This window comes from Papaver somniferum, chromosome 7 (assembly GCF_003573695.1).
Source record: "Papaver somniferum cultivar HN1 chromosome 7, ASM357369v1, whole genome shotgun sequence".
NCBI lineage: Eukaryota > Viridiplantae > Streptophyta > Magnoliopsida > Ranunculales > Papaveraceae > Papaver > Papaver somniferum.
The window spans coordinates 248870921-248892929 of NC_039364.1; the positions used below are offsets into that span (position 1 = coordinate 248870921).

Consider the following 22009-nt stretch of genomic DNA (forward strand, 5'->3'; position numbering starts at 1 on the left):
AACGTGTTTAATTTTTATGCAGTCGGATACAATACACTTTTGCAAAACGTGATGCATACCATAATTTTGATGAATGCATGCATTATACTCGTGGAGTGGAGATAATAGACATGTTTTTAGGCATTATATTTTTCTCCATGCATGCATGACTATCGTATGTGGTGCAGTTTTGTAGCTTACCTATTTGCACTACGTCTATCTATATATATCCTCTGATTCCTTCGGACAATTCTAGATTTTACAAATGCTTATATGACATTCATTTTATGTCATCACCTGATGCATGCACTGTCATGAGATTCATAGCCATCATAATCAGTTATTGCTCCTCATACATCACAAATATCACATGATACACCCGCCCAAGTGAAACGTATATGCTATATATATATATATATCCGAAATTGCTAAGAAATTAGCTCCTTTGATTAACCTAACTCTCGGCTGTAGCCTATAGATGAAATCTTCAATCTCTATTCAACGACTAAGTTCCAAATTTTAAGGGTATATGTCTTAACCACTTCCAGAGATATCAATAACGTTATTATGCCAATCGCATCTGTAACCTAAACAGTTGTCGAATTTCCTGTTGGGTGGGTGATTACTGGGGCTTCATCGGAAGCAACACGAAGATGAAACATTGTAGCTTATTCGCGTATACTTTTTGCGATCTTTCTTTTTCTTTCTTCTATTTTCTTGTTAACCTTGTATTTGTCTTTGTTATTACTCAACTGCTAGTCAGCTAGTGACAGCTCAAATTTCTTGTATCTACCATTTTCTCCTATTAGTGGGGCCCTTTTTAATTCTATTATATGTACGTAGTTATGTACTATTATGAACGAAGACCACGTACGAGTTTATCAAGTATATTTCTGCCAATCATGTTCCATGAATTGCGAAAGAACAAGCTTTTTAATTTACTCTTCGGCATATATCTCGATTATTAAGGAAAGGAAAAAATCACTATATATTCTACGACTAATAAACATATATTTATTTATTTTTCGAAGCAAAAACAAGAAAGTTCATACACACTTAGAAGAGAAAATAAATAAGTGTGTGTATATATATAATACAGTAAAAAGAAGAAAAAAAAACGAACAATATGCTATCGCACCATTGGTGTTATAAGAGCTGAACTTTAGGGAAAACATTTTTGGGCCGTTCAGAAGATGGGGACGCACATATACTGACGATCAGCTTGCAGGGAGACTGAAATCATCATCATCAGTAGTATACGTCCTGTAACATGTTCTGATCATCACCCTAGGTGTATTATATGCCGTCTTTGTATACTAATGGAAAGGGAAGAGATAAGGTGAAAGATGATGTGATTTTTTTTTATTCACTTTTTTTTTTACTTCGTTTTCTAAAACGACAAAAATCAAACCGGTTTTTATTTTAGTTTTTGACGAAATATATATACGTTTTGCGAGTATACAAAGATCTTAACCTCACAAAAAAAAATGCAATACTAGATCCTGAAGTTAAAAAAGCGAGACCTCATGAAGAGTTATATTGCCCATGTTGCTAATCGAACTGTTATGTTAACTATCCAACCGTTATCTGTGCAAACATTTTTGATCAAACCAATATTCTTTCTTTATTATTCCAAAATCATTTCATTATAAAACTTATAATCCAATTGTTCAGTTTGTAAGGCCGAGCTATCCATTTAACATTGTAAACCTATGCTGTTTTACGGTGACTTTTTTACGAGGTGGCGAACCATGTGCATGATTTTTCCACATGATAAGATCATCGATGAGAATTTTTCTAACCGGCAAGAAATAAAACATATAAATTAAAAATCATTCTTTGGATCATCTCCACGGCACCAAGTCCTGCATCGAGGGCTACATGGATGAGATAACTCTTCCAAACTCCAATCGTTGCTCAACATAAATAAGAGGTTAAATAGGGTATGAGTGGTGCACTGATGCCATACATGGTTCCACGTACGAGAAAGTCATGGAGAAAAGGAAAAAATAAGAAGGAGATCTGCCTCAAACCCATATGAAGTCTTTCTTCTCGTATCATCATCACACCGCTTGATTTATTCTTGGTACCCAGAATAGAGAAGAAATTGATGAAGCCCACGATCGATTCTTGATGTTCCAGATGAGGTAAAGTAGATTACTTTCATGCATCCATTATGCCCTCCTCATGGACTTTTTTCCAATTTCTTTTTGAAAAGTTGGGACTGTATTACGAGCTTCATAGGAACACCGGGGGATATATATAGCACTCTAAAATAATATTTTGTAATTTGTTTAGTTATCTATTTTCTGACGTGGACTGTTAATATCTTCATAGTACTAAAATCTAGTAATAATCTGTCCACTTCTTTTACAAAACAATACATTTTTACAAAATTTAACCCAACTTTTTCTTCATGATCTATGGCTATGAAATGAATTTCCCTTTTAATCATTCAATTGCTTATGTTATTTTCAGTTAAGATCTTGTTCATCCATTCATTATAAGGATACATATTTTATTCCTAATCCTATAACAATGCGAGGTTTTGAGCTCAAATCTCGACTACACGCAATTTTTCTCTAACCAAAAGAATAAAATTAACCCTATAAAATAGTAAATTACTTAGTGTAGCTACCGAACCATGTAATTTTGTATTACACACAGGTGCCTCAACACATATATAAGTCTTCCGCAACAATAAAACGAAGCAATTCAAACTCTAGTACTATATCCATATGTATGTTTTTATTTATAAACACACCTATATAAATAAACCTCTCACGGTTCCCAAATATATATAATCCTTTTTAGTGAATAATTTAAAATGATGATGAGTGTTTATTTAATTAAAGTTACTTAATCACCATTAAGTAACTGCATAGACCATAAATCCTCCATACCCCAAAAGTTTTCATTGTTAGTTTCCGGGGGTGGTAATGTATTCGGGGGAAAACTTGGATGGTTATGGTGAAGGTGTTGATGAAGATGGTGATCGGCTGTATAAATTGGTGAATAATTTTCGACACCGTCTTCCGTCGTAGATGTTTGAGTACTTGTGCTGGCCCCACCGCAATGTTGTAAATCGGTACTAGTTTGTCCAGGATTTTGTGACGAGTTATCACCTGGTTGTTTCATATGCTTTTGGATTTTTGTCCTCCAAAAATTCTTTATCTCGTTATCAGTTCTTCCCGGTAGGTGCCTCGCAATTTTTGACCACCTGTAACGTTAATTGTATTAATTGAAATTAATCACCAACAACATAAACAGGGATTTTGTTGTTTTATTATCAAAGCTAAACGAACTCGTTTAGGTCATTATTTTTTCAAAACTGCTTTGCTTGATTCGAATATTGGAATTTGGAACCTACAACGTGCACCACACTTGCGGTCTTGCCCCAATTGCAGTTCACCTGGATAGAGATATAAGCGGGCCTCAGCCATGGAAAAAACTTATAGAGTTGGCTTACCTCACTTTTTTAATTTTAGCTAAAGTTTTCTGGGCTGAATATTTTAGATCTGAGCAAGTTAATGTTTAGAAAGATAGAACTAAACTAAGACATATTACGTGGCACTATCTTAACCAAAGGCCCAATATCAACGAGATTATGTTCCAGTTTTGAGAATCTACGCATTTACCTATAGTGACATGCATGCATATGATAAGTGATAACTGATCCCGTTTCGATCCCCAACACGTAAGTTTCGAACACGGTCGACCTAAACTCCTTTTAAGATTACTAACTTGATTTTTCTTAATTAGAAGAATGCCTTCATTAATCATATATTATATACTAGGTCGTTTTTACTCGGAGGATGATCGTGGCTAAATCTTAGTTTCCCAATTTTATCACGAAGTTGGTCATCAGTATCAAGAGGTCGTGGACAATCTACACCACAAAGTAGCCAACTCCGGAACCAATGAAAATAAGAGTAAAGCATGAAGAAGATAAACTGAACAACATTACTTGATTAAAGGAAAAATATTATTGATAAAAGAACAACGTTAAAAGAGTAAAATATGATGAAAACTGTATATATAACCAAGATTTATCTTATAGTTAGATAGAAATAATTTATTTTATTTTTTGCTTGATCCACAAATAAGAAGAAAGGGAAACACCAAAAGATACCTTGTTTCTAAATCAGATTGTCAAAAGCAAAAGATGTAAAAACATATGCCAAGAAAATTGTAAGTAATATCATGTCTTACTCACCTATTTCCCCACTTAGCATGTAATTCCATGATCAGGAGTTGTTCTTCAGGTGTTATATTACCCCTCCGAACATCGGGTCTCAAGTAGTTGAGCCAGCGAAGACGGCAACTCTTCCCAGTACGGTTGAGACCTTCATATACCATATAATTTAAAAACAGTAAACATTAACATGCATGGGAAAAAAACTGATTTCTAACATGTATATATATATATATATATATATATATATATACAGAATACCTAAGAATTATCAGATATATATCGTCAATGACTTGGGTGAACCGAGAATTCAAACGTTCGATGATGAGTTAATTACCAGCTGATCTAGCAAGTGAGTTCCAAACACCTTCTCCGTGATTTGCTATATAGTTTATTAAAATCATGTCTTCTTCCATAGTCCATGGACCTTTTCTTACTTCAGATTCTTGAGAACTGCAAGGTCTTTTATCCATCTTTCTGAGGATGAAGATATCGATTTGCAAAGAAGAGAAATAAGGTGGCTAGGGTTTTTATAGACAGTCTAGTTCCTTTAACAGTTTATCCCAACTGATTCATCTTGATCAGGTTTGAAAGCAGAATATTTGACCTAATTTTCATGTTAATGACATTATTTTGACGTAATTCTTATATATTTTATAGTTAACCATCGTAAGCTAATTTGATAAAGGCATACATGCACACATAAAATTATGTGTGCATGAGATGCATCCATGCACACATGGTAACATGCCTACGTCCCCGGCATTTCGTTTGTTATTCGTATTTTCAGTCTTATTAAGAAATATAGGTCTCAATTCATTGTATTTCTTTAGATAGAATTTAATTAATTTAATTTAGTTTAATTTAAGGAAAACAAAACATGAAACCCTTATGTACAAATTTGTCATGCAAAATGCATCATGACATTGATGTATCTTTCTCAAAAATTCGACTCTTATGCATTTGTTTGTTCATAACATCTCTCCCGTTCTCTTTTTCGTTCTTTTTCACTTTTAGGGTTGTAGCTCTTGTTAGGATCCTTCTCTTCGCAATGTTATTGGTGCTTACTATAAATAGGCAGCAGCCATGGAGATTTTTTTTTACTGTGTAATGACCTCTTCTATCCATTGATTTTGAGCATATGATAAGTTTTTTTTGCTGACTTTAATTTTTGCCCGTTTAAGACTTGACAGTCTTAACCCCTCTAAATTCCTTGTAAATTCAAGAGATTTATCAGAAATTAACCTATGAATTATAGTAGATTTTTTGAGCAAGTTATTTGTTTAGAGCAAGAGTGGTTACGTTATGGGAAGTTTTACCACATAAGAAACATTTGCCACACCTGTGGCAACAACCTATGTGACGAGCTTATTGCCTCACTTTAGAACACTGCGGCAACAGCTGGGCTTTTATGCCACACTAAATGGTGAGGTAATAACATTAGGCAAAAATATCGTTTTTTATTAGTTACTTTCTTTTCTTTCAAAATCTTTTGCGACACCAAACGGCGAGGCAATAAAAAGTGGCAAAAAGACATTTTCTTTCTTTAATTTTTGTACAACTGCTGCAGTTAAAAGCCTTTTTTTGCTACAACAAGCGCCGCAAGAAACCATTACTGATAATACAGCAAAATTGTTTTCATAAGAGAATTTCACACATACATTGAATTAAAACAAAGAATTCAAATTTCATTATATGTTATACAGAGTATAGAAAATCCAATTTTACCACAAGAAAAGAAACAAATTAATTTATAGAATCTCAGACTTTCATATTAACCAGTAGAGAAACTTTTTACTTCAAATTAATATCTCTTAACCATGAACATTCAAATCCACGACCAAACAATATCACCTTGAATAACTTTAAAGTTGCAAAGTGAAAAGCGACTGTAAAGACCAACTTGTGTATGTACCATTTCAGCTTTGCATTGAACAGTTTTTCCTGCCCACTGTGTGCTTGGCTTTTTAGTGGCTTCTACTCTTGACATTGCAATCTGAAAGTACCCTATGAATACACAAGTCAGAATTGATTGGACATGAATGTATTCCCAGAACTTAAAACCATACATGTCAGATGTGTGAACTTACCTGATGCTCTTCACTAACCCAAAATTCCACAAGATCCTTCAACTCCCCTTTGGTTAATGCATTAGGTTTATCTGCAAGACAATCTGCATTTGTATCGTGGGTACATAGTGAAACTTTTTCCATTTAACTTTCTTAATCCTAAATATTCCGCAAGCTATTGCTCTATCTTATTCCATCTTTAAGAAAAAACAACTGGTTATCAATAAACCATTGTCTATAATTTTTCTGTTACCAAATCTGATAACTGTATGACTATCAGGTATAATCAGAATTCATACCACCCTGAAGCATTATGAATTAAAAAATATATTAATTTATGACACTTAATACCTTATAAATCTCGGGACTAGGTTAAGCATGAAGACCCTTGCACAGGTTAGCAAAATATAAAAGTGCAAGTAAAGAGGTACACTTGAAATTTGTCATATGCAAACTACTTAGAAGCCAATCTTAGGCTTATAACTTATTGCATACATCATCACTATCATGAAATATAGAATACTACAATCTGTTGTGCGAGAAATCAGTCAAACCAACAGGAATTTCCACCAAGTTCGTGCAAAGAGGAAGGTGAAACGTAACAAGAGTAACATGTGAAGGGGGAACTTCTCAATAGAACTCCATAGCATCTGAATAGTAACAAGAAATAAATGAATCTCCAACAACTAGTGAGGCTTATATGAGGTACTACAATGTTATAACAAATAACTTTATGATTTATTTTCCTGCATTATTATGCTCCTTTATGACTTAACTGATTGTTTGCAGACCATGGATACCACATTTCAAGTATGTGCACATTGGTCGTGTTTGTAATTCACATATAATATTTTCAGATTCATGTTCATGATGTATATATGCTGACAAGAATCTGTCACTAAGCAAAGTAACAATGCATAAAGAAGTCAAAACTGCTCAGAGTATGATAGGAGGCCAGAGATATGCAATCACCTAACAGAGAATAAGTGGCTAAAAAGGGAGACTGGAGGGTGGAATGATAAATGATCGCACCTCCATGATAAATAGGTGGCGCATCTCATTCCAGCTTTTGGAAAAATGCACTTTCAAATAATCCGGTTCTTCTCCACCAACCAAAAGTCTCTTACAGGTGTAGAACAGACATACTGCTGAAACACAAAAATGCCACAATTAGCAAGTACAAAGTCCTGGCAAACCAATGGGGATATGAAATACTAAAAAAAAATAATCCCAGGCTTGCATGAAGCTTTATAAATGACATAAGATCAGGATAATCATGTTACTCAACCATAGGCACATATGCCTTTCATCTACTTAATCAGTGATTCAATCAGTAGATACATAATATGTATATAATATTACAAATGAAAGTTTCCTAACAATTAGATGAAACTCTAGCTAGAATTACTGCAGATAGACACGAGTCCTAAGTGTATACATATGAGTAGAGCCATGTGGGCATTTGTTTTAAGTGTATACATATGAGTAGAGCCATGTGGGCATTTGTTTTTCCAACTCGCTCTGCCACTGGAGTGTTGACACCAACACAAGTACCCGTATAACACTGTAAGTCTGTAACTGCTATATTAAAAACCTCTGATGGCTATTCTTGTCACTGTGACCTATCACAAGGTTCCATCACATCAAAGTGCAGAAGACTAATAACATTTATCATAGATGAAATTCATATATTACTGTACATTATACATTTGAGTTATCACCAATGCGTAGAAGAGAAACAATATCTATCAGAAATGAAATTCATATATTACTCTATAGTTGATATTAAACATTTGAGGTACCAGCAAGAAAACTAACAAAGTAAGTTGTTTAACCTCGATATTCAATTATTCATATATGACTATGTTCCTCGAATTAACATGATGCTTTGCATATGAAAAAGCCATTACTGACACAAAACCAGAATACAACATATTCACATGTACGATTATGGAAATTAAAATCCCCTTTCGAGCACATAATGTACGATTATGGTCAATCACTAATTTTGAACACACGAACCACACCAAAACAGAAGAAAGAAAACCCTAAATCCAACAGAAACCCTATATATATACACAGAAACCCCGTTTTGGAATTGAAATTTCAGAGAGAGAGAGAGAGGGGTGAGAAAATGTCCTGCTGTAAGTCTCCGGAGGATGACGAAAACAGAAACCCCAATTAAATAGAGGTGCCATGTAGATCTCAGTGAGAAACGGAGCTTGTACCTTTTGATGTTCGCGAAATTAGAGATTCAGAGTGACTAGATTTAGCTTAAGTTGGAAAAAGGCGATTGAAGTAGTTGATGACTCCATGATGGTTTCAGAATTCAGAGTGACAAATTTTTTGAAAAGATGCGAGTCGCTTTTTAGGGTTGTGAGAATTTTTGGAGAAAGACTACGTTATTAGGCCCACCGATCGAAGCGAGGGAGGACTCTATACGGTGACTTTGTGTCATTGTGGCTCATGACTTTTTTCCCCAATTTGAAGAAAAAGATTGGATTTTGGTGTCCCAAACAGATTTCAATCATCAATAAAAGGACTAAAGTAACCCTTCATATTTTCAATCTCCTCTGAAACTGTCGTAAATACAACAGAAACGTGAGGGTAATGGCGTAAATTTCACATACTGAAAAAGGACAAGGAGGTTGGAAATATATCAGTTGTTGAGGGTGTTTTGGTAAAAAAAAACGAGATAGAGGTCAGAGAGTCGAACCCGACCACCTCCAAATTTTCATTTTTTTCATTTTTTTCCCCCTTTCTTTCTTCTTCTTCTTCCTCTCGATTTCTTCTGAGAACAACAATCTTTATCAACCAGAGATGGAGGCTTCGAGATTGAAATAAGAGGAGATTGATCCTGCATTAGATAACGGTAGCGGTGTTGTTCTCAATAGCTGATTCTGACCCAAGGAAACAAGATAATTCAGAGAGAACTGGAGATTAGGTTTTTCAGATTAGGCCTTGAGATTTTATTGAATTGATAGGTGTTTTGAGTTGCTGATGGATGAAGAATGAAATGGAATTGTTATCGTGGAGTTAATTGAATTGTTATCGTGGAGTCAATTTCATTCAGAATCAGAGGCACTTTAGGGTTTCTTATTTGATTTTCTTTTAATTTGAAATTGAGTATGAATTGATGATTTATTTCATGGGTTTACTTAAATCAAAGTTGTAGGAATCGTATGTGGTTAAGTTTTGGGCTCTTTTGTACCATTGTGTTCCACATAATCTTAAGAAGTGTGGAACAATATACTGTTGAAAGTTGATTCGCCAAGAAACATGTGTACTGTGTCCATGTATAGTTTCGATTTGGAGCTAGGTTGCGTGTGTGTATTGTCCATGTATAGTTTTGATTCAGAGCTAGGTTGTGTGCATTAAATGATCATTCGGAGTAGTATGTATGTTTGAGGTTGTACTTTGATCTGTATTATTCACCATAAATGAAGATTGATTTTTGTTTATTTAGTTTAACAATGTTATGAGCCAACTTTGCCAGAGATGAAACATTACAGTTTATAGAACGCCTAGATATCGTGCAGCTATGTGACGATTTTTTTTAACTATGTGACGGATTATCGCCTAGATGTGCAGACCACCATGAGAGAAAATATATCTTGGATTCATGGTGACTACACAAGTGATTTTTAGTTAGGGTTACAGCGTTATTAGTTCGTGAAGATAAAGGAAGACGAGATAGTTTATTAATTCGTTAAGTTAAGATTGTTGTGGTATTAAGTTGTAGAGAACAAATTGAAGACGAATAGTAACAATAATCGATCAAAACTGTAAGTACTGAAACCCATTTCGTTGGTTTGCTGAAAATTTTCATTTGAAATTTGTTTTGATGATTAACTGTTTTAGGGTTTATGCAATTTGGGTTTTTTATGTAGATTATAAATTAGGGCTTATGTTTGAACATTTACGAAGTGTTAACACGTTTTACTGATTATGATTGTTTTATGTGGTGTAAGTGAACATGTTTCTGTTAATATGTTTGAAAATTAAATCCTATTTACTGTTACAGATGCAGAAGAAGAGATGGGTGATGGTGTGGTGGAGTTATTGTTGAGATTGATGTGAGTATTGCAGGTACAAAGCTTCTGAGATGGTGATGAAGCATGTGATGCAGACATAATTTGAGGTGGTAGCAGGTACATGACGGTGTTACTGTTATGCTGAGGCATTGGTGCCAGAGATTGATATGAATTGGATACAAGAGTTGTAAAGAGTATGTTGTTGCATCTAGTGGAGAAATTGCAGGAGCAGATGACCTAGAAGGACAACAATGAAGTGCGTTTAACTTTATTTTGGTTTGTGGCAGCCAGAAGCAAGGAGTAGAAGCAGGTGTTGCAGGAAATGAAACCGGCAAGTTGGATGGAGTCTGCTAGCAGGTGGTTACAATAGTTGAGTAGCAGGTGGTCTTGGTGATTGCCATGGGACTGAGGTGATGCTGAAATTCCTAGATGTATGTTAGGGTGTGAATCAAGTATGGGTTGTCTGGTGCTGATGATAATGAAATGATGTTAGTGATAATGGCTAGGGCCTGAATTACAGTGCTAGAACAGATGGCATTGCAGCTGCAGTTTAAGTGAAGGTTTATGGATCAGATTGAGATGATGTGGTTGTGACAGGAAAATGCAGTTGGTGTTTTTGTTGCAGATGAATGTTATAGCTGAGTTATGATGGTGTTGTTGATGGCAATGCAATGGAGCTAAAGCAGTGGGCACTGGTGAATTGGTTTGTGGAAAAGTTTCTGCAGTTCTGGAGGAGATGTTGCAATGCAGAGTAGCGCCTGTGATGCAGAAAAGAAGATGCAGTTGGTATGAGCTGAAGGTTACAGCGAAAGGTATTGCACCGTGATGGTGCAACACTGAAGATATGGAAGGCGCATCATTACAGTATGGACTATGAAAATGGCTCAGGCCTTTGCAACTCTGGTCTAGAACCTATTCAGCCGAGTCAGATAGTTGACTCGGTTACTCCGTCATTGACCGTTAGCTTGACCGTTGTGTTTGACGGCTGACTGTTAAGTTTGCGTCAATTTTTTCGGTCGGCCCTCCCACTGTGGCAACGGTCATCTAGTACCTCGTGTATTAGATTTTCCTTTTTTCTTTTTTCTTTTTGGGATATTTAAATTTTGGTCCCAACTTTGTGATTAGTATTATATTTGGTAGGGGTGGGACTTGGGTTGGTTGGTCAGGTTAGAAGGCTTGGCCGCGTCAGGCTCGAGGTAGAAATCCTTTGTCCTGATTGCTCATGGAACCCGTGGAGGTGCTGCCCAAGTCCCTCCCAAGTTATATCCCCCGGGGTTCCTCGGGTTGACCATGCTAATACTTAGTAGACTCATATATATACACACAAAGAAACCCTAATAAACTTAATTTAAGAGTGATAATAATAAATTTTAGTAATTATAAGATTTAATTAATATATTTAGCTCCAAATACCTTATGATAATTGGCAATAATTTTTTTTTTTAATAATGAATAAATAATGAGATAGATATGATTTATATTTGCATTATTAGGTTTGAAGATAATGGCTAAAATTGCTCTTAATAGATAATACTACCAATTATAAAAATAGTTTATATAATTATATTATAGTTCCTCGGGTTGGGAGGGTTGCTCGGATTAAAAATATTTGTACCCATGTTTGCCCAAGTTTAACTCGGGTTTATTAAAATTGTGCCCGAGCTTGCCCAAAATTTTAAAATACATTTTCCTTGCCCGCCAATGTTCGGGTTGGGTGGGTTGACCCACCCAAGTCCCACCCCTAATATTTGGGTCCTAAAAAAGATTGAAATTGGAGTTTAGGTACCAGGACTTAAAATCGAATGCCCCCGGCTACGATGTGGTCGGGCCACATACTCAAAGGATGTGGCCCCTTTTCTTTTTTTGACACGTATATAAACTAAAGGGAAATTAGGCTAAGGCCCCACCCATGGATAACCCATAATATGAGGCCCCTAGTTAAAAGAATTTTAAAACCAGGCTCCTAATTAAAAATAAATTTTAATAGAGATCGAAATGACCAAATTGACCTTCACTATATAACTATCTAACTTAGGTTTTCTCTCAAACATACACATCCATTTTCATTTCAAGAGAGAGAAACCGGATCTCACTCTCACCTTTAACAGAAACAGATCGGAAAAAAAAAAAATCAAAAAAAATTGCCGAAATCGGTTGCAAATACAGATAGAAATCCAAAACTATCCATCATCTTATGTATCGATAAACCCTAAAATCAGAATAACGGATCAAAAAACGTTAGAAACAAGAATTTCAGTTTCAGATTCAAATCCTAAATCGATTTAATTTGAATCAATTGAACCAACTGCAGATTGTGAGAGGAAAGAGTCTGATGATGAACAAATAGGTATGTTTTAATTTGAAGCTTTTAGTTTTGAATTCTAACAATCAAAATATTCTCAAGTACAAATTGTATGAACATTGAAAGGAAGAAAAAGGAACAAAACGATTAACTAAAGCTGTTATTTCTCTTTATTTAATTTGATTTTTAAGTTTCATTTTTCTTTTTTTTGAATAAATCGATTTTTGCTAATTTGATTTTTTTTTTTATTACAGACTAAGAAAAAAGAACAAAACGATTTTTAATCATTTGATTTGCTTTTGAATCAAATGATTTTTCCTTTGAATACAAGTAATTTTTATGCATAAATTTAGGTTTATTTACAAACTAAAATTCATTGTTGATCGATATTGTAGTTAATGTTCTAGTTCATGTTGATACAAGTACACATGTATATTGGGTTATCAAGTTCTTGTTGATGTTCTAGTTCATGTTGTAAGATGACTTTTGTTATGTGATGACGTACAACATGTGTAACTGACGTCTACACATCCAATTTGCATGTGTAACTTGCGTCTACACATCCAATTAGCTTGTGTAACTTTCCTCTACACATCCAGTTAGCATGTGTAACTTCCGTCTACACATCCAATTAGCATGTGTAACTCGAAGTTACATATTCATACAATTATATGAATATGAGTTTCTCTTACTAAGTTGTATTGAAATGCCTTGATCTGTAGGTTATACTCATAAAACTGTGTTTGTAGTTAAATTATTCAGATTATATATGCATGATATTGAGAGTAGGTATATATGATCTTGGATGGCACTAAAAGTATGTAGTTGACATGATATGATGTAGTGGTTATGCTGGTGATTGTTATATGATAAGTTTTATATTAATTAGATTGCATTTATGGTTATGGCACTCTTCTTACAGTGGTGATGGTGGTTACAGGAATATTGATGGTGCCGGTGGTAGTGGTGGTAGAAGATCTAGTGAAAGTGAGATTGGAGTGAAATCAATTGTTGAAAGCGAAGAACGAAGATCAACATTGAGTGATCCGCCTATAAAATTTGATTTAAGAGTTTTTTTTTGTCTACATTCATTGATTATCTTGTCTACATTGAATATTAGGCTTAAATTTGTATTTATTGTTAATGATCTTGTTCAATCAAATGCAATTTTGTTCTAGATATTTGTTATCTTTGTCTGTAACTATAATTTTGTTACTTTTTATGTGCTGATGTACAACATGTGTAACTTTCGTCTACACATCCAATTAGCATGTGTAACTTTCGTCTACACATCTGAAAAAGCGGGGGTCTAACAACACCACCCAATATTTCGCTTAGCAATCTGTATGGACTAACTCTGAAACACTTTATAGAGAATCAACTAGACAGTCAGACTCAATCTAGGTAAAAGTATCTCAAGGAGTTAATATCTCTCTCTTGTTTTGATTTACTCAAGCTAATATAAATCAGTGAGTCTTTAATCAAACACAAGGAATAACTTGGACGGTACCAAAGACCAATGTCCAAGGATCAATCAATGAAAATCAACAACCAAAGGTTGGATTATGCTAATTGATGATCTGAACGCACAACCTGTATTATTTCAACTATAAAGATAAAACAATATAATGCGGAAACTGAAATAACACAGACACCAGAAATTTTGTTAACGAGGAAACTGCAAATGCAGAAAAACCCAGGGACCTAGTCCAGATACTGTATTAAGCCGCTACAGACACTAGCCTACTCCAAGCTAACTTCGGACTGGACTGTAGTTGAACCCCAATCAGTCTCCCGCTGATCCAAGGTACAGTTGTAATCCCTACGCCTCTGATCCCAGCAGGATACTGCGCACTTGATTCCCTTAGCTGATGTCACCCACAACTAAGAGTTGCTACGACCCAATATCGCAGGCTTTAACAATAAACAAATCCGTCTCATACAGACAAGTCTATCAAAGGATCAATCTGTCTCCCACAGAAAAACCCTAAAGTTTTTGTTCCGTCTTTTGATAATAATCAAGCGGAACATGAACCAATTGATAATCCGGTCTTATGTTCCCTAAGAACAGCCTAGATTAATCAATCACCTCACAACAATCTTAATCGTATGTTAGCGAAACAAGATGTTGTGGAATCATAAACAATGAGATGAAGATGTTTGTTATTACTTTTTATATCTTGCCTATCGGAGATATCAATCTCAAGCCAATCAATATGATTGTACTCGTACGATATAAGATGCAAGATCAGATCACACAACTACGATAAAAGTAGTATCGGTCTGGCTTCACAATCCCAATGAAGTCTTCAAGTCGTTTAACCTGGTTTTAGAAGAAGAAAACCAAAGGTTAAAGAAAAACCGACTCTAGCACGCAAACTAGTATCACACGTAAGGTGTGGGGATTAGTTTTGCAGAGTTGCTAGATGTCCCCTTATATAGTCTTTCAAATCAGGGTTTTGCCTTGGTAACAAAGCAATCAATATCCACTGTTAGATGAAAACCTGATTTAGATTCAAGCTAATATTTCTCAACCGTTAGATCGAAAACTTAGCTTGTTATACACAAATGAAATGCACGCTTCTAGGTTTGTTAATCGTACCCAAACGTGTACATTGTTGGTTCAACAATAGTCAACTAAAAGGTTAGCCATATGAGCATTTCATATCAACCATGTTCTTCTTCACCATAACTAGTTCAAATGACTCAATTGAACTAGTTAGAGAGTTGTTCAATTGCAAGGAAATATTATGTAACTACACAAGACACAATTGAAGCAAAGATGATTTGATTCACTCGAATCGGCTCATGAACTTTTATAGCCACGATTTGCAAATAACATTCCTTAGTCCTTTGGAGTTTAAGTTCATAAATCATCTTTAGATATATAACCTTCTCAAGTTCGCACACTAGCTTCGCGGACTTAAGCAACCGGGAAAAGTTAACAAACTCCAGCAGAAAATCTCGGCAAAAGACCTTCCGCCGGTTCGCGGACTGGGTTCGCGGACTTGGCACTTGCCATTCTTCCGGTTCTCTTGATCAACAAAGTTCGAAAACTTTGGTTCAAGGAATATGACTTATACATAAATGTGTTTCCATAACAATGTTAATGTCCACCATTGGTTATGTAATCTAAACTCTCATTCCAATCATTGAAACATTCTTAGAGGACGTTATATAGTTCTTACGCCATTTCTCGTCAATGCAATTTTCAAAGTGATTGAAACATATCATGACTTTCGTCACTAGGTAAAGATAAACTTGGTCGAAGCGAAAAGCTAACCAACACATATTTCGAGATATAGATAGGAGAGGTATACTCGGCTCGAAATACCAAATGTGTATAATCATAGTCTATATATATAGCATACGACTTTTTGTCTCAAAGAGTAGGAGATAGAATAGATAGACTTTTGAGTGACAGATAAGTTCAAGTCTCCACATACCTTTTTGTCGAGAAGTTTCATCGGTTCCTTGAGTAGATCTTCGTCTTGTATGATGAATCGCCATGGAGTCCTTGATCTCAACTACACTTACTATCCTAGTACGATACTTAGATATAGTAGACTAGAAATCAAGACTTATAGTTTTGATCACTAACATTGACAAACATGCTTGAGATAGCAACACATGCGAGTTCGACCGAGCAATGCTCTAACAATCTCCCCCTTTGTCAATTTTAGTGACAAAACTATCAATACATATGGAATACAAAAAAGATAATGAAAGTTTAGTATCTCCTATTCCACATGTCTAATCTTCAACATTTCTCGAAATCTTCGTCACTTCCAAGTACTCCAATGGTCCCAAAGGTTGTAAGTTTAGCATCACCGTTGTTGAAGATCCGTAGCTATAACAATGAGAAAGCATCGGTCTCGATCATTGTTATACAGTGTCATAGTATTATTACACAGTGCCAAAGTTCAATTGTATCACAACTTCTACAATAATACTATGGTGATATGTATCATTCCTCCTTAGTCAAAACTCTATCTCACATGGAAACCACTCCCCCTTACGCAATGATCCGAAAACCATATGTATTTGTAGTGTGAAATACATATTAATTCTCTTCCTTATTGTCAATAAAATTGGCAAAGGTACAAGAACGGGATCATAATGAAATTTCCGTAAGAGACATTTCATGACTTGAGAGAAAGAAACACACATCATCTTATTTAGATGCAATCATATAGCCGAAGATAACATCATTCATCAAGGAGTTTAAAGATACAAGATAACCCCTCTAAAATTCCACATTCGCACACCCCTCAAGATATGACCATTAAGCACAAGTTCAAAAGAACTCTCCCCCATTTGATGTCATTCCCGAAAGAACAACAACGAGCGACCTTACTTTCAAAAGAAAAGAAGGATTTTTATTGGACACCAAAACCATAAGAATGATTTTTATATCCAAAAACTCAATCAAATTAATCAGAAGTAAACCCATTGTTAATTTAATCGGAATACGCAACCAAATTAAACACAAAAAGTGATTAATTTAATTGATTGTGCTTAACATAAGTAAACTTACGGAGCTACGACTAAGTTTAACCATAAGGAATGATTAGCTTAACCGTTCATGTACTCAACACAAGAAAAACTTATGGAGTAATAACTAAATAATCAAACAAGATGATTAATTTAGTTCATAATGCTCGACATATAGTACCTTACGGAGCAACAACAAAGCCAATCAAAAATAATCAACTTGGTTGTTTAGTGCTCAACATAAGACACATTACGGAGCCTCACAGTATTCATAAAATATGGATCAGTGAAGATCAATACCGTGGAATACACAAGGATTCGTTCTATCTTCCATCACTATTCGCATAACAACATTCAATAGACATATTCCTTGTAAACAAAAGATTTTAACCTATCTTACGTCAAGGATTGACAATATATGCTTAACTTTTTTATTTGTCAAAAGTCCATTCATTCCTTTATCAATATAAAAATATCGACTTACGAAAGACTTTACTTTTGACAAGTTATGGGACAATCATAGTTCACGGACGCAAACACACATATCCCATAAAAAATTTGCAATATATAAAACCATAAAGATTAATACTGCAAAAATCATCTTCCAAACAAGTTTAGAATTTAAACCAATAAATCTAAAAACATGAAGATGGAACCGTTGGACATAGCTATGTGTAATCACAATAATGGCTATTCCAAACTCTAGTAATCCTTCTCAAAAATAAGAATAAATTCTCATAAGAAGTTTCCTAGGCAACAAGACAAACTCGTAATGCACATACAAGATGATTTGTCCTTATAGGGTAGAATCAATATTTTTCGCATGGATTTACACCAATAATAGCTACCAAAGGCGTATAAAAATATTTTCTTAACAAGGAAGAACATACAAAATCAATAACGACTATGCACCATAGTTCACAAAGGATGATTGCGAACATTCAAGAATTCCATAGCACTACGTACTACTTTCCTTTCTTGAACTTCCTTCTTTGTGATTCACCAACAACATTCTTGTAAAAGCTACAAATTAGCTTAGAAGAGTATTACTCCAAGAATCCAAGTGCCCAAGTTCAATAGAAGTGGAACAAGTGCAACGAAACAGAACAAAATACTCAAAAACAAGAGACAAGACAAATACCAATCTTAACTCATACAAATTCAAGGTTTCTCATCTTCATTTTAAATAGAATCCAAATAGAAAGAGATTACAAAAAGAATGAGGTTAATCCGAGTTCGGACGAAGAAGTTACGGCCAAAACAAGTTTACCGAATATCGACGTCAAGTATGCATACGGGTTTGCAAACGAATTTTCGTATCCTGGAGCAGTATGCAAACGGGGTTTGCGAGCTTAAACCCCTGGATTTTGGTTTTAAATGATGTTATGCATACTTGGTATGTGTACCATGAAGTCCAAACATCCCGAACTAATGTTTTCAAACCTAAATATTTAGGAACCTTAAACACAGATCAAGTTAGGTAGAAATGAACGATAAGCAAGGTACATGGATCCTTATAAGTACTCAAACAAGTAATAAAAACATAAAACTTGCTCAAGTTTATAGACATACCTTTTTATAAAAGTCCAATTGAATTCTACAGCCTTACCGAATATAATCTGTGCGCCCCAGTTGTTGTGCTTCCCTCACCGTATACATAGCAGCGCATTTCTTAGTGAGGATGCACTTTCAACACAAACAAGTTGTGTTGAGGTGAACAATGTCTTGCTCACCATGGCACCAAGAAATAGTTTCTTTCCAACAACTCTTAAATCTTGTAGTGTTGAGAAACACCCAAGGAACTGTTTTTATAAGTCTATCAAAGAACTTTAAGAGAACCCAAAAAGATTTGTGTTTCTGATTTCTTGTTTTCCAACTTATAAAAAACATTTTCTGCAGATAGTTTTTAGTACTGCGAAGGGAAACTCTTTTGATAAAAAGAGACGTCCTAGATTATTCATAAAAGAAGAAAATACCACTATCTTGATAGGAAGTATCAGGAGTTGAGCAACGAATCAATTCATGCTTTGAGGTGATACACTCAGATAACTGAGATTTAAACTCCTCTTGTAATTCGTTTAGTTTATCACAACTAATTGGATTACGCAGAGGAGGAGCATTCCTCTCACTGATTAGTAAATCAATATCAACCTCAATATGAATATTATTCATCATAAATTGATTTATCCTGTCAAGAGATTCTTGCTCTTTCTGGAGGTATAACTCAACATCAAGTGATAAGCTCTCAAGCTTCTTTTCAAGCCCTGAAAACACTTCAAGGGATTTTAAACCTGGTGGAGGTTTAGATATAATTTCTTCTATAAATTTTATTAAATCAGTCATGGAAGAGAATTCTGAAATCCCTGGATCTGGTGGTGCATTTATTGAGATAGCACTACAGTCCATAGAGTCAGATCGCTACAAACACGGAGTTGTAAGGTCTTGAACGTGTTTGCCAGCTCTGATACCAATTGAAAAAGCGGGGGTCTAACAACACCACCCAATATTTCGCTTAGAAATCTGTATGGACTAACTATGAAACACTTTCTAGAGAATCAACCAGACAGTCAGACTCAATCTAGGTAAAAGTATCTCAAGGAGTTAATATCTCTCTCTTGTTTTGATTTACTCAAGCTAATAGAAATCAGCGAGTCTTTAATCAAACACAAGGAATAACTTGGACGGTACCAAAGACCAATGTCCAAGGATCAATCAATGATAATCAACAACCAAAGGTTGGATTATGCTAATTGATGATCTAAATGCACAACCTGTATTATTTCAATTATAAAGATAAAACAATATAATGCGGAAACTGAAATAACACAGACACCAGAAATTTTGTTAACGAGGAAACCGCAAATGCATAAAAACCTCGGGACCTAGTCCAGATACTGTATTAAGCCGCTACAGACACTAGCCTACTCCAAGCTAACTTCGGACTGGACTGTAGTTGAACCCCAATCAGTCTCCTACTGATTCAAGGTACAGTTGTACTCCCTACACCTCTGATCCGAGCAGGATACTGCGCACTTGATTCCCTTAGCTGATCTCACCCACAACTAAGAGTTGCTACGACCCAAAATCGCAGGCTTTAACAATAAACAAATCTGTCTCACACAGACAAGTCTATCAAAGGATCAATCTGTCTCCCACAGAAAAACCCTAAAGTTTTTGTTCCGTCGTTTGATAATAATCAAGGTGAACAGGAACCAATTGATAATCCGGTCTTATATTCCCGAAGAATAGCCTAGATTAATCAATCACCTCACAACAATCTTAATCGTATGGTTGCGAAACAAGATGTTGCGAAATCACAAACAATGAGCCGAAGATGTTTGTAATTACTTTTTATATCTTTCCTATCGGAGATATCAATCTCAAGCCAATCAATATGATTGTACTCGTACAATAGAAGATGCAAGATCAGATCACACAACTACGATAAAAATAGCATCGGTCTGGCTTCACAATCCCAATGAAGTCTTCAAGTCGTTTAACCTGGTTTTAGAAGAAGAAAACCAAAGGTTAAAGAAGAACCGACTCTAGCGCACAAACTAGTATCACACGTAAGGTTTGGGGATTAGTTTTGCAGAGTTGCTAGATGTCCCCTTATATAGTCTTTCAAATCAGGGTTTTGCCTTGGTAACAAAGCAATCAATATCCACCGTTAGATGAAAACCTGATTTAGATTCAAGCTAATATTTCTCAACCGTTAGATCGAAAACTTAGCTTGTTCTACACAAATGAAATGCACGCTTCTAGGTTTGTTAATCGTACCCAAATGTGTACACTGTTGGTTCGACAATAGTCAACCAAAAGGTTAGCCATATGAGCATTTCATATCAACCATGTTCTTCTTCACCATAACTAGTTCAAATGACTCAATTGAACTAGTTAGAGAGTTGTTCAATTGCAAGGAAATCTTATGTAACTACACAAGACACAATTGAAGCAAAGATGATTTGATTCACTCGAATCGGTTCATGAACTTTTATATCCACGGTTTGCAAATAACATTCCTTAGTATTTTTTAGTTTAAGTTCAAAAATCATCTTTAGATATATAACCTTCTCAAGTTCGCACACTAGGTTCGCGAACTTAAGCAACCGGGACAGAGTTTACAAACTCCATCAGAAAATCTCGGCAAAAGACCTTCCGCCGGTTTGCGGACTGGGTTCGCGGACTGGTACTCACGCAACTAGTTTGTCAACTCCAGCAGAATTTCTCGGGATGAGAAGTTCGGCAGTTCGTGGACTGGGTTTGCGGACTTGGCACTTGCCATTCTTCCAATTCTCTTGATCAACAAAGTTCGAAAACTTTGGTTCAAGGAATAGGACTTATACATAAATGTGTTTCCACAACAATGTTTATGTCCATCATAGTTATGAAATCTAAACTCTCATTCCAATCATTGAAACATTCTTAGAGGATGTTATATAGTTGTTACACCATTTTCGTCAAAGCAATTTTCAAAGTGATTGAAACATATCATGACTTTTGTCACTAGGTAAAGATAAACTTGGTCGAAGCGAAAAGATAACCAACACATATTTCGAGATATAGATAGGCGAGGTATACTCGTCTCGAAATACCAAATGTGTATAATCATAGTCTATATATATAGCATACGACTTTTTGTCTCAAAGAGTAGGAGAGAGAATATATTGACTTTTGAGTGAGAGATAAGTTGAAGTCTCCACATACCTTTTTGTCGAGAAGTTCCACCGGTTCCTTGAGTAGATCTTCGTCTTGTATGATGAATCGCCATGGAGTCCTTGAGCTCAACTACACTTACTATCCTAATCTGAGACTTAGCTATAATAGACTAGAAATCAAGACTTATAGTTTTGATCACTAGTTAACAAACATGCTTGAGATAGCAACACATGTGAGTTCGTCCGAGCAATGCTCTAAAAACATCCACTTAGCATGT

The 22009-nt window shown here is 35.3% G+C and overlaps 1 protein-coding gene and 2 long non-coding RNA genes across 3 annotated transcripts; 1 reads left to right on the forward strand and 2 right to left on the reverse strand.

The window, feature by feature from the left end:
* Positions 1-2414: 2414 nt before the first annotated feature.
* LOC113300094 (myb-related protein 305-like) lies at positions 2415-4717 on the reverse strand. Its single transcript, XM_026549273.1, has 3 exons — positions 4512-4717; positions 4196-4325; positions 2415-3199 (listed from the first exon to the last, which is right to left on the reverse strand). The coding sequence occupies exons 1-3, from the start codon at positions 4645-4647 to the stop codon at positions 2839-2841; spliced, it is 627 nt and encodes a 208-aa protein (XP_026405058.1). The 5' UTR covers positions 4648-4717; the 3' UTR covers positions 2415-2838.
* Positions 4718-5809: 1092 nt separating this feature from the next.
* LOC113300095 lies at positions 5810-8700 on the reverse strand. The gene is made up of 3 exons (XR_003335406.1): positions 8472-8700; positions 6265-7388; positions 5810-6170 (listed from the first exon to the last, which is right to left on the reverse strand). It is a non-coding gene; the product is annotated as an uncharacterized LOC113300095 (long non-coding RNA).
* Positions 8701-8992: 292 nt separating this feature from the next.
* Positions 8993-11374, forward strand: LOC113300096. Its single transcript, XR_003335407.1, has 2 exons — positions 8993-10028; positions 10268-11374. It is a non-coding gene; the product is annotated as an uncharacterized LOC113300096 (long non-coding RNA).
* The last annotated feature ends 10635 nt before the right edge of the window (positions 11375-22009 follow it).

Bases quoted from the DNA above. Each gene is read 5' to 3' on its own strand.
- LOC113300094 (XM_026549273.1), bottom strand. From the start codon at position 4,647: ATGGATAAAAGACCTTGCAGTTCTCAAGAATCTGAAGTAAGAAAAGGT. The intron at 4,326-4,511 runs GTAATTAACTCA...TGGTATATGAAG, and splicing joins CTCACTTGCTAGATCAGCTG to GTCTCAACCGTACTGGGAAG. The intron at 3,200-4,195 runs GTGAGTAAGACA...TTAACGTTACAG, and splicing joins CATGCTAAGTGGGGAAATAG to GTGGTCAAAAATTGCGAGGC.